Here is a 12,037-nt window from a genome sequence, read left to right as displayed (position 1 = left end):
ACAAACACTAAGCTCAGCTCGTTGAAGGAATGATTTAATTCATCCAGCGAGGAAATGTCATGCCTTTCCATGCACAATGATGGAAAATTTTGGGGGAAAAATTGCTATAATTGAGTGGTTAAGTAGAGTGTTTACAAGTATGCCTTGTATTTTATAGCTCAACAAACAGCACTGATAATGGAGGGTGTGTACAGCAGACTGACCACAGTGTGTCTCATCAGCTCCGTTCTCACAGTCATTCTCCTTATCGCACGTCCAGCTCATGGGGATACAGCGACCACTGGGGCACGCAAAGAAGTTGACTGGACACTTAAGCTTCCTTTTATCTGTGACAGCAGGAAACAAAAAAAAACACATTGTAGGCCAGTTCGCAATTAAAGAGATGACGAAGATTGAAGGGCAGGGCATGTGAAAAGGAAAAGAGCGTCCAACCTGGGCAGTTCCTCTCGTCTGAGAAGTCTCCACAGTCGTTGTTACCGTCACACACCCAAGAGGGCAGGTAGCAGAGGGTGGTTTTCTCACAGCTCTGGAAGGAAGCGCCTTTTACTCCGAGGCGGAAGAAACGGGAGCAGTCAGTGGGTTCTGAGAAAAAAAAACAAAAAATGATGGGAAAAGCTTTTAATAAAAAACTGGGAACAAATATTTCTTAGTCATTTAACTCAGTCTTCCCATGTTAGTGTGAATCTCTTCAAGGAGAGAGTTCACCTTCTCCACCATTTCTTATTTTTTCCAACATCAATTCAAAAGACACCTATATTTCAGGAGAGAACTCATTCTTCCATGTCCGCTCATTCATTTCAGAAATTTCAGCGATGTTACCCTGGAAGCTATTGCAGATTACTTACGGCAGTTCATTTCATCACTGGCATCGTCACAGTTGACCACCTGGTCGCAGCGGCTGTGGTTGGAGATACAGCTTCCATCGATGCACTGGAACTCTTCCGGTTTACACAACGTCACTGCAGAAAGCACAGACGTTTTCTTAATTTACACGTGGAGTCAAAGCTTTTCCTTTTTCTTTACACAAACACACCAAACATTAGGTCACATACACCACTTAAGTAATATAGCACCTTAAGTACACACTTCACATGGTCCACTAAAGAAGAAAATAGCAGAGGGAAAAGAGAGAGAATATTAAACAAATGAGAGAAACAGATACCATGTACACTGCAAAAAATCCATGAAAATAAAGTGAGTTTTCAATTTAATAGTGATGGAATATGCTTATCTAAAACTTATGGGAAAGTTGGTTAAGTCTCATGGGGGCTGCAATAGCAAAAGTATTTACATAATGAAGCTTTGGCCGAGACGACAGAATACCCAAGAGACCCTAATCAGACAACCTCAAGAACATAGCGGCGTTGCAAGGCCAGGGAAGTTAAGAGATGCACTTTAAGATCATGCAAATCTTTAAAAAAGCAAATAGGAAGATTTTAAATCAGTTTTATAGCCGAGAGGAAACTAATGAGAAAACTCCCCGAGGGAAGTGACAAAGTTCCTCTTTTTCGCACCTGCCAAGAGCCTAGCTGGTGCTTTTTCGTTTTTTTAATTAGACACCACCGGGACAACAACATATTCTTACAATTGCAGGCTATTTCATCCGAGTGGTCGCCACAGTCGTCCGTGCCATCACACCAGAACTTGTGACCGATGCAGCGTCCGTTAAAGCAGCGTCTGTAGCCTTTCTTACAGATGCGATTGACTGTGGAAGAGCAGTGACGATAAGAGGGTCAGCAGAAGTGCACAGAGAAATTTTTCTTTCCCGAAATGTGGCCTAAATCAAACAATTCACTGCAGCATTTTCTAAATCAAAATAAATTAAAGTCTCTCGCATGACTATTCTACAGTCGTATGAATGTTTTTGGGGGCACTGTAGTTGTGGCTTTTGGACTCCTTACAACTGCTTGTGTGTAGTGAGAATGAAAGTTTATTCTACTGTTGCACTCATTGTAAGCTGTTCTGGATAAGAGCAGCTAAATGTCTCAGTTGTAATATGAACATGATAAGCCATGAAAGCTCTGTATTACCAACAACTAATATCCCCAGCAGGGAAACTCACCACAATAGGACTGCTTCTCATCAGACTTATCCTTGCAGTGGGCCATACCATCACAGGTCAGGCTGTAGTTGATACAGTCCCCATTGCCACACTCAAAGTCGTCCATGCTTCCACATGATATGTTCACGGCTGGAAGGACAGAGGTATTTGAATTTAGTGACAGAAATTCAACCCTCAGGAATATATTTAATCTGATACTGACAGAGCTGTGTAAGCTAATGGTCAGTGAGATCGGTCTCTCCTTCTTCCTTCCCTCACCTGAACAGGTATTGTCCTCCAGAAGTCGCCTGTCTCCACGGCAACTGCAGTTGACCCGTCCGTCTGACGTGGGCAGACACAGGTCTTGACAGCCTCCGTTATTTGTTCGGCAAGGAGAAAATTCACCTAGAGGGTTGTTATCACGCAGGAGAGTTACTTAGTGTTGACATACAATGTGCAGTTATATCATCAGAAACTCATTTTTTCACAGAAACATGCATGTACTATTTGACATTGAGTTTACACCCCCCTTCAATTATTCTGCAATGCATATATAATTAGAGCGTTTAACATACTTTTTTAAATGTCACAATGTAATATTGCTTGTTATTAAATGTTGCTCCAGCTAGGAAAGATAAAGATGTGGCATTAAAACTTGTAAGGGAACCTGTTTCGGGCTATTATTTCCTGCAGGAGACTTTCTGCCTGCGTGTGTTAGGTGACTGACAGTAAGCAAAGTGTAACAGTGCATGAACTGATATGGAAGCACTGAATTTGGTCATAATGAAATACTCACATGACAGAAACTATATCAAACCTTCACGTTTACTGTGATGGCTTATCTAGCTTGGAGAAGATATTTGTTCCTGTACAAGAGAGACCAGATACAAATAGATTCCCCCTGCCCTGATATCTCAATCTACGCTGACTTTTGTTTACATTAGGAATGCACCAATATGGTAAAACGGGTTAAACTTTTCAGACAGGCATGTCTTAAGATAATTAAGTGTTTTTAAGCAAACAAGCATGTTAGTTTTACTCTGTTGCTGATTTCCCAGTTGTACTAAATTGTATTATCTGTATTTGTGCATCTGTCCATTCTGACTTTACGGTCTTCTATGATGAATAATGCAAAGAAAAGGGACAACCTACACATTAGGTATAAAGTAAAAACAAACAAAAAATAAAATCCAGATAAAAGGTCAGTGATAAAGAGTCCAGTGACACTTACAGCTGTTGGTGTCATTAGCCACAGCAATGATGCCCATTGGCTGCTGGGGGATGTCAGCGCGCAGCACCTTCATGTCTCCTCCTGTGTATTTGTCAGCCCTCAGCACAGCCCTCCTCACCCAGTCCGTCCAGAAGATGTAGTCTCCATACACAGCCAGGCCAAATGGATGGACAGGCTCATTCTTCAGCAACACCTAAAATAGAAAAATGTACATTTTGAGTAATTCAAATGTCAGCTCTGCGCCATGTCAAACACCACCATAAAACTAAAGCTGACACCTTGGGAGCGATGCCAGCTCCATTCTCAAGAGAAAAGTAAAAAAGGGCCTGACTCACATAACGGCTGCTGCCATCGTATTCGCAGCGTTCAATCTTGTCCAGCGTGGCATCCGAAAAGTAGAGTTTCTCGGCGCGGTGGTCTATGGCCAGGCCATTGGGAGTTTTAATGTCGCTGCCAATGATCACAAGCACATTGGCTCCATTCAAAGAGGCCCTCATGATGCTGGGAGACTGCTCATTCCAGTTGGTCCAAAACATGAGACTGTAGCGGAAACAAATAAAAGAGAAGAATCGTGATTTGCAGTGTGGAAGAACAGCAGCTCCAAAAATGTCCTGGTGTAATAACAGCTACGGTTGACTGATCCAAAATAAATCTGATGTTCACAAAAAAAAAAAAAAAAAAAAAAAAGAAATAGAAAAGAAATTGTTGGAGCAGAGCCCAGGTGCAGTGCAGAACATCAAGCTGCAATATTAATGACTCACTCCTGACATTCGTCCAGCACAAAGGCTCTGGGGTGGTCGTCGCCAGACATAGTGACCACAGTGTTGCGGTTATACGCAACTGTGCGGCTCTGGTCCACAGTGTGCCGGGTGATGGTGGACGTCGTGTAGCTGGTCCAATAGAGTGTATCCCAACCACGATGATACGCCAGGCCCTCAACTGACCCTACATCTGTGGAGCAGAGTTGGGAGAAGTTGGCTCTCAGTAAACACGTTGGATCCACAAGAAAACAGAGACTATCACAGAGTATAGCTTTTCTGGTAGCTGGCAGAGAAAAGATGTGAGATGTAAAAAGCTTAAGAACAGCAACTTTATTCTACTTCAAAAAGATATAGTTTTTCAGAGGCACTGCTGATATCTTTAATGATGGGCCTCAGGGGAAAACTCAACACGGATGATTAATCAATGTAAAAGCTTAACAAGTTGTGCGCATGGTGATCTCTGAACTTTTAAAAAGGCGGTAGGAAATGCTCTTGAGGCCCTCTCCCCGTCATCCCAAATCAGTTTTGTGAATGATGAAATGCTGAGGAAGGACATGGTTAAAGAGGAGATGGGCGAAGAGAGAGAGAGACGGGAGAGCGAAAAAGAAACCGAATAAAATGGAAGTGGTACAACACTGAGAACAGGGTGTATGCCATGCAAGCTGCTCTTGGAGACAGTTTAAAGAGTCAGTATCATCCTGTCATTTCATGGCTGGCTGCCTGCACATACAAATAAGGCTCCCTGTGGATGCTCCTATTCATGGTGACTTCTTGTTCTGGGAAGAAAACCGCCACTGGAGCGGCTTGAGTCACTTTAGGGAAACAGGCCCGGGTGAAGAAGTCAGCCGTGAACAGCAGAGATAAAGCAGTCCCAACCAATATCCATTTTCCTCTGTCCTGCGTCCCCCACTCATGGTACCACTAATCAACCAGATGTCCCCCTACTCCCCTGTCAGTTTCCAATTTTTCAGGACTCTTGACTCCCATTTTTATCTGAAGCAGCTACAAGACACACAGCATCGCTGAACGGTAGCCCTTACAGGCCCTTTCAAGGTTTCCATCTGTTCTTTGTTGCATTCGGGTCTACATTTATGACCGCCATCATTCAACTGTAAAAGCCTGGACACTCCACGTGACTGTTTGCTCTTTGTCGAATGTCAATGATTGCCTTTTTATAGACGTTTAAGGTGAATGAGGAAGGGCTATAATCAGCCTTCATGCACATAAAGACCATTTTAAGGCAAAGAGCCGAGTTAAAAAAAAAAAAAAAAAAAGAAAGAAAAAAGAAAAATGACATCTGTGTCTTTCACACTGTAATTTGAAGCAAAAGAACCGGAAAGGAAAGCAAGTGGGACGTGTGAGTACTTTCTTTTCCTTAGCTGTTGAAAACAACAATGACAAAAATAAAACAGAGTAAGTACACAGAGGGCAGAAGGCTAAGATGGAAACTTAAAGGAAGATGATACACTAAAAGCGGGTGGCTGAGGCCAGTATTAGGTAATCAGAATCACCTTAGTCTCCCCTCCCCTTGCCTACATTAGCTCTGCCCCCGCTTACTGTGCAAACAGTAGGAAAGCCTGCAAGGAAAAACCATTGCCACTCAGAATAGTGTGTCCCTGACAGTTGAGGCAGCAATGTGGTAAACTAACTGAAAGCTAATAATTACTACATTTTTTCATTTCATGATAATTTTATGTTCATTCCGTCTTCATTTTCCACCCCTTCTGTTCTCAAGGGTCGCGGCTAATTGTTCAGCTTCTCCTCGGCTAGTGGAATCTGGAGGTTACAAGCCTCTGAAGAGCTTCTAAATGGACAAGAAGCCTCCTACCGCTGTGAGCACTTAGCATCAAGTAGCATCGACTGCCTTTAATCGTGAATGTCTATTAGCAACCATTGGGATGAATTTGTCCTCCGTTGCCTGGTTTCAAGAAATCAATACAACCATGGAGTAACTGCTGTACTGACACTTCTCCAGTTTTTACCCAAACCGCTCCTCCTTGGATTACAGTGGACATGCTGATGCTGCCGAGCCAAATCCAGTGTCCAAGGACTGATCTCTGAGGTCAGGCTTCCGACTTTTTTTTTTTTTTTTTTTTTTTTTTTTTTCTGTGACTAAAGCTGGATAACTGCAAGTCATTCCGAGGAGAGATTTTTGTGAAAACATGTTCTGTTTTTTTTCCTAAAAAGGAGAGCGGGCAGTTCACTCACCATTGGTATTTTTCATCTATTCAGTTGGCAAGCAGATAGACAGAGACAGTGCTGGACAGACACAGAAGGGAAAGTTTTGGTGGGATTCAATCAGAGACCAGCAGGGGTGCATGTGAAGCTCCAGAATCAGATTTTCTCTCTCTCTCTCTCTCGAGCCAAAAATTAATTCCTACCAGGTCATAGTGTAATTTTATACAGGTTATATTTACAACACAACACACAAACAACTGCAAATATACAAGAACATGTACAAGAAGGGTACAGATTATAGATGTCGGTCAATGAGGAAGTCAAATGACCAGGGCGATCTTAACTGCTCATCTAATTGCCGTCATTAAGAAAGTGCTAGCTGTCTTAATGGAGTTTGATCATGCTTGTGAGTAATGCAGCTTGAAAGATGAGCTGGAGGCAAGAGGTTGCATCATCAAGAGACTGAGTGAACGCGTTGCTCTGATGCCCTAAATTAACACACAATTAGATTAACTATTACAAAGCCCTTTCTTGTGAATGCATGGAGAATCTGCAGGAGCAGCAAGTAAACTGGAGCGGCCGCGGCCCAGTCACCAGGGCGGATGAGACCCTGGTGAAAGCCTTGGTGCCCACCCTGGACGGGGTGATTCTGGTGACTGGCCTAGTGGGTCACTCCTTGGTGATCACCATCCTGTCAAGTAGGAGGCGGAAAGATGGTCAGCCTCCCCATGGCACAGACACACTACTGCTGGCTCTGAGTGCCGCTGACCTGCTGCTGCTGCTCTGCCTGCCTTTCCACACCTCTGCCATCGCCCTGGGCTTCTGGCCTTTCGGCAGCTTCCTGTGTAAAGCGATCAGCTTCCTGGGTGTGGCCTGCTCGGCCGCTTCCGTCTTCACCCTGGCAGCTTTGGCCGTGACACGCTACCTGACAGTGGTGCACCCCACCTGGGCCTACCGTTCTCGAATGAACCGGCGCATAAAGCTGACTGTAGCGCTGCTGTGGGTCCCTGCCTCAGCTCTGGCAGCTCCCCAGTTTGCCATCCGCACAGTCAGTGTGTCCAGCGCTGTGCAATGCTTTGCCTTCCTGTCTGACTTCAGCCAGCTAGTCTACAGCATCGCCCTCTTCTTTTTCGCCTTCGCCCTACCGCTGGGCGTCATTGTACTGATGTATGCCAAGATCTACTGTTTCCTCGGCCACACACGGCTGCTGGCCACCGCCCCCCAGCTGGAGCGCTACCAGAGCCAGGTCACTCAGACTTCGGCTCTCCTCGTCCTGGTGTTCACTCTCCTCTGGCTGCCCTCTTACGCTCTAATGTTCTCCTTCATAGGAGGGACCATAGCGGGCACCCCTGGTTACCGTTCCATCGCCATCCTGGCCAGGCTGTTGGCATCCTCAGCAGCAGTAGTAAACCCCGTTCTCTATGTCTTTATGTCCCAAAAGTTTAGGCGGGATTTACTGGAGCTGCTGAGGGAGCGCTGGGCCTGGTGCAAAAGCTGTCTGATCGGATGCCCTCATCTGCTGGGCAGGGATATGGTCCAGCCCTTTGAGCTGGACACAACCTCAGAGAGGGGGCAGGAATGACTGTAAGGCCACTGGGGAGGCAGTGCTACCTTGGTTACTCACATCCTCCTGGAACAAATACACTCTTCTAAACTTTGTGCACTCTGTTTAATACTTTTTTCCCCACTGGAATAAATACTGAACTTGGGGGATGGAAACTGACTGAGAGAACCGGAGAGAAAAACTAGGCATCGTTTTGAGAAGATTTGTTCTAAATCCTAATCTCGATGTAAGATCAATAAACACAATAACCCCACATGCTTTCCTCGTTTCTCTGTCTTTCAAAGATTTAAGGTTTTTAAATATCGCTTGCTAAGACGTTTTGGTCCCAGGCTTTTAAATGCAATGCTTTTTTGGATGGGGTTCAAGAACCTGCTGTTGAATCATTAAAGAGAGTGAGATTTAAAAGACACTGCAGAGAGAAAACAAGCAAAAAGCACTGAGAGAGCCTGTGTGTGTGTGTGTGCGTAAGTGTGTGTGTGTATGTGTGTGTGTGTGTGTTCGTTAAGTGTTGCTCTCCTCTAGTTGAGAGGCTCCAGCTGTGTATTAATTACAGTGGTTCACTCAAGAGTCTATGTGTTGTCAACCTGTGTGATGATGGTTTGTTTGTAGCTTAGAAAAAGAGAGAGGACAACACTATTAATGGATAAGATTTTAAAAAAAAACAAAAAAAAAACAGCACCTCCAGCCAACGCTGCTGAAGTACACAAGAGAGAAAGGAATAAACATGTTTAAGTGGAGTGAAGTGGTGCAGTGATGAGTTGTCACACAGCTGCATTTCTTTTTGGAGCTCTGTGGATTATCTACTGCCCTCATGCCGTGTGACTGATGGCTCGATACTCACTGTCCACCACAATTTTGCGGTCGGTGCCATCATCGTTGATCTGCTGGATGTTGCCAAAGTGGATGTCGCTGAAGAAGATGCGGTTGGCTCCCTTCCCTCCGCCTCCATGATAGTCAAAGCTGAGGGCGATGACGTTCTTCATGTGGTCCTGGTCTTCGAAGGGCTTGATTGGAGCGTTCAGGTTGGTTTCGTCCGACAGGTGGATGCTCTTCAGAATGGTGCGCTCCGAGTACAGCAGGTAGCCGTCATAATCGCGGCAACTGCTGTTGTCCTCGGCCAGCATGCCATGGGCACAGGCGCAGGTGCGCTCGCCGTTGCCACGGTAAAGACACAGCTGTTCACAGCCACCGTTGTTGTCTTTGCAGACGTTGGTGCCTGGAGACAATGTGACACTTTTTTTATGTGCTGTGTTGTTAAACAAATAATGAGCTTGGTTAAACACTGGTTTTTGCTCCTTTCTGGGGTGGTGATTAAGTTGGGTGGTGAAAGTTTTCAAATGTGTGTGTGTGTGTGTGTGTGTGTGTGTCTACCTTGCTGCCTGGCTCTGTTGAAAACCTTGATGTCTTTCAGCTGCACACCGATGCCAGTCCTGAGTTGGACGGAGTCTGTAGCATTGTCTTTGCTGCCTCTCTTGATGGAGCCATTGGCATGAGTCCTGGAAAAAAGAGAACATTTTCAGCCATTTTACAGCACAATACAGAATTAAATCTTATAAGTCATCCACATGCTGTCATGCATTTAGAGATTAAGGACGGAGAGCTAAAGTAATGCATAAAGCACAGCTGACCTATCACTCCAGTAGATATATTCCTCAAAGACAGACACAGCAAACATATCCATGTTGTTGTTGGCCAGCACCAGTTCCCTGTTCTCTCCGGTTTCCAGGTTGATACGCTCAATCTTGTCGGTCCTGGCGTCGCACCAGTACAGCAGACCCTCCTGCGCACACAAGCCAGAAATCAAACAGCGTTGATTTTTCACAGAATGTCCTAACTTCAGAATGTAAATGAGACAAAAACAAGCTAAGTAACATCCTGAAAAATAACTTTAAAGCAATACAGCAAGTTTTTTTGGGGGGGGGACTGGCCCATTGGTCACTTTACCTTGTAAATCTGGAGAGCACAGACATTAAAATCATTCAAGTGTCCCCAGTGGATTGTTTGCTATGTATTTCCAAGCTACCATTTTAACATACACTGTGCTGAGTGATTATAGGTGCCTTGACTTAGCAACATTTCAACATGTGGCAGCCCTAAAGATAAATGTTAAATAGTTTGGCAGTTTCCATGTTTAACATCGAATGTGATACAAAAATAACATGGATTACTTTCCCTGTGGAAAGGTCTCTCTTCCCAGACTTAGATGGTGTGCAATAGGTGAGCGTGCACTTAAAAATCATAGCACAGCCGATGAAAACACATGCTCACTTGAAGTATTTCAAAAATAAACGGTGGCTTTTATCAATAGGTAGATTGATAGACAACAAAAAGAACTAACATGTTAAAAGGCCAGATTTCTTCCTTTGGATAATGCTACTTCTATGCAATCACTTAATACAGTATAGGCCTGTACTTAAGATCAGTATACTGATTTAAATTAGACATGTTAAATATTACATTCTAATGCTGACACATGTGTATACAAAGGTCTGTCAGTTGTGGTTCAAACCTGGTAGTCAATGGAGATGCCGTTGGGCCAGCTGATGCTGACATTGACCATGACCAACCTCTGGGTGCCATCCAACCGAGAGCGCTCAATGCGAGGATACTGACCCCATTCTGTCCAGAACAAATACCTGCACACAGGGACAGGCAAGAGGAGGCGGTTTAAAAATAAAATTCAGGAGGAGCGAGCAAACAAACAAACAAACAAAAAAAAAAAAAAGCTGAAATTTGGTTTGCTTGTCACGACACCGATACAGTCGGTGGAATTCAACCCTCAACCAGGAGCCTTACCCTTTCACCGGATGGACAGTGATGGCACGGGGTTTGTCCAGGCCCTGGGAAATGACCACATAGCGGAAGGAGCCATTCAGTCTGGCCACTTCGATCACATCAAAACCCTGGTCAGTCCAGTAAATATTTCCTATAAAAGAAGAGGGATGCAAATCACTTAAGTGTTTTTTTTTTTTTTTTAAATCGATGTTTTGTACACGCATCAGCAGCAGCTACACAGAATGTGCACACGTTGGACAGCATTAATGTGTAATTTCAAATATTTTTTGACTAGACCTGCTATCCAGTCAACCGTGATGCCCTCCACCCTGCCGATGCCATTCGTGACCACGTCTTCTCTCCACGTCTGATCTCTCTTCGCCCTGCTGATGGTGCTCAGGCCCATATCCACCCAGTAGATGGTGTCGTTCTCTGAAAAGGTGGAGGCCATTAGCGTCTTCCTATAAATAATGCTTCGCTGGAATAACGACGGCTTTAAAACGCCACTCAAGTCGGGCCATCTTGTTACCGTTGCGCCTCACTGTCACTCACCAGCGTGGAAGTCAATGCCCACGGCCAGAGAGGTGCCAGACACGGGCACCAGAGCATCAGACTTGTCTGCCGGGTCCAGTGGAATCCCTCTGATTCCCTCATGGACAGAGTAAAGCAGGAAAGAGCCCATACCTGCACAGAGACAATGAAACAGCTTTTTGCAGTAGGATGAAATGGGACTGAGACGGTAACTGTGAAGCAGAGGCATCGTCTTACCCTCACAAGACTGCTGTCCCGACTTGAGGCTGTATCCGGCGGTACACATGCAGGCCCTGGTGGTAGGCGAGGTGGGCAGACACAGCTGGGAGCAGTCTCCGTTGTTGTTGCTGCACAGGTTGACACCCGCTACAGAAAACAATAGAGGATAAATAGAGTGCAGACCCAACGGAAATCGTTCCTGAGTGATTTGCAAGCAAGCTCTTGTTTCTTTGCTTGTTGTAGCCGTCATGGAGCACAAAATCGATGGGTTTTATATCAGCATCGGGTCCATTACAGCCGAGTCAAGTAAGCCAGCAATCACAGAAAAGTATTGTAAATTTACTTCCCAAGGCTTCGAGCACTACCCTGTTACTGTCTGGATTTGTTGCCATTCATTTTTTTTTATGCATGGCACCTCACCACCTCACCTATTTGGCACCTAAACAGGCTAAAACAAGCAATGAAATGTACATGCAAATGCTGTGTGACCAACCTCTAAGAAACACTGAATTCCACTGAATATAAAATAACATTACCATTGTTGGTATTTCCTCATTGTAAATCTGTAGTTACCATGGTTGGTATTTAAAATATCTGCAATCACATTTGATGATACCAATAACCTCATGTCTTTAATATTCTGCAATGGCACTTTACATCGTAATGCTAATAGGTTTACAGTATTCTACATTGGCACTTTAAGTATACAATAATAATTTCTACTACCTAACTGGCAT

The 12,037-nt window shown here is 44.6% G+C and overlaps 1 protein-coding gene across 1 annotated transcript in view; it reads right to left on the bottom strand.

Annotated features, from left to right (window-relative positions):
* LOC115362621 (low-density lipoprotein receptor-related protein 1-like) overlaps positions 1-12,037 on the bottom strand; it is a 97,349-nt gene that overhangs the window by 21,839 nt on the left and 63,473 nt on the right. Inside the window, exons 34-50 of the mRNA XM_030056607.1 lie at positions 11,319-11,447; positions 11,103-11,234; positions 10,848-10,982; positions 10,572-10,701; positions 10,285-10,411; positions 9,404-9,555; positions 9,147-9,271; positions 8,617-8,991; positions 4,034-4,223; positions 3,608-3,812; positions 3,273-3,465; positions 2,321-2,446; positions 2,063-2,191; positions 1,586-1,705; positions 846-959; positions 433-582; positions 204-326 (exon numbers count right to left, since the gene is read on the bottom strand). Coding sequence (XP_029912467.1) covers positions 204-326; positions 433-582; positions 846-959; positions 1,586-1,705; positions 2,063-2,191; positions 2,321-2,446; positions 3,273-3,465; positions 3,608-3,812; positions 4,034-4,223; positions 8,617-8,991; positions 9,147-9,271; positions 9,404-9,555; positions 10,285-10,411; positions 10,572-10,701; positions 10,848-10,982; positions 11,103-11,234; positions 11,319-11,447 — 2,655 coding nt within the window. The remainder of the gene's footprint in view (positions 1-203; positions 327-432; positions 583-845; positions 960-1,585; positions 1,706-2,062; positions 2,192-2,320; positions 2,447-3,272; positions 3,466-3,607; positions 3,813-4,033; positions 4,224-8,616; positions 8,992-9,146; positions 9,272-9,403; positions 9,556-10,284; positions 10,412-10,571; positions 10,702-10,847; positions 10,983-11,102; positions 11,235-11,318; positions 11,448-12,037) is intronic.

Source organism: Myripristis murdjan, chromosome 7, assembly GCF_902150065.1.
Source record: "Myripristis murdjan chromosome 7, fMyrMur1.1, whole genome shotgun sequence".
Classification (NCBI taxonomy): domain Eukaryota; kingdom Metazoa; phylum Chordata; class Actinopteri; order Holocentriformes; family Holocentridae; genus Myripristis; species Myripristis murdjan.
This window is presented reverse-complemented; position numbering and strand designations above follow the sequence as displayed.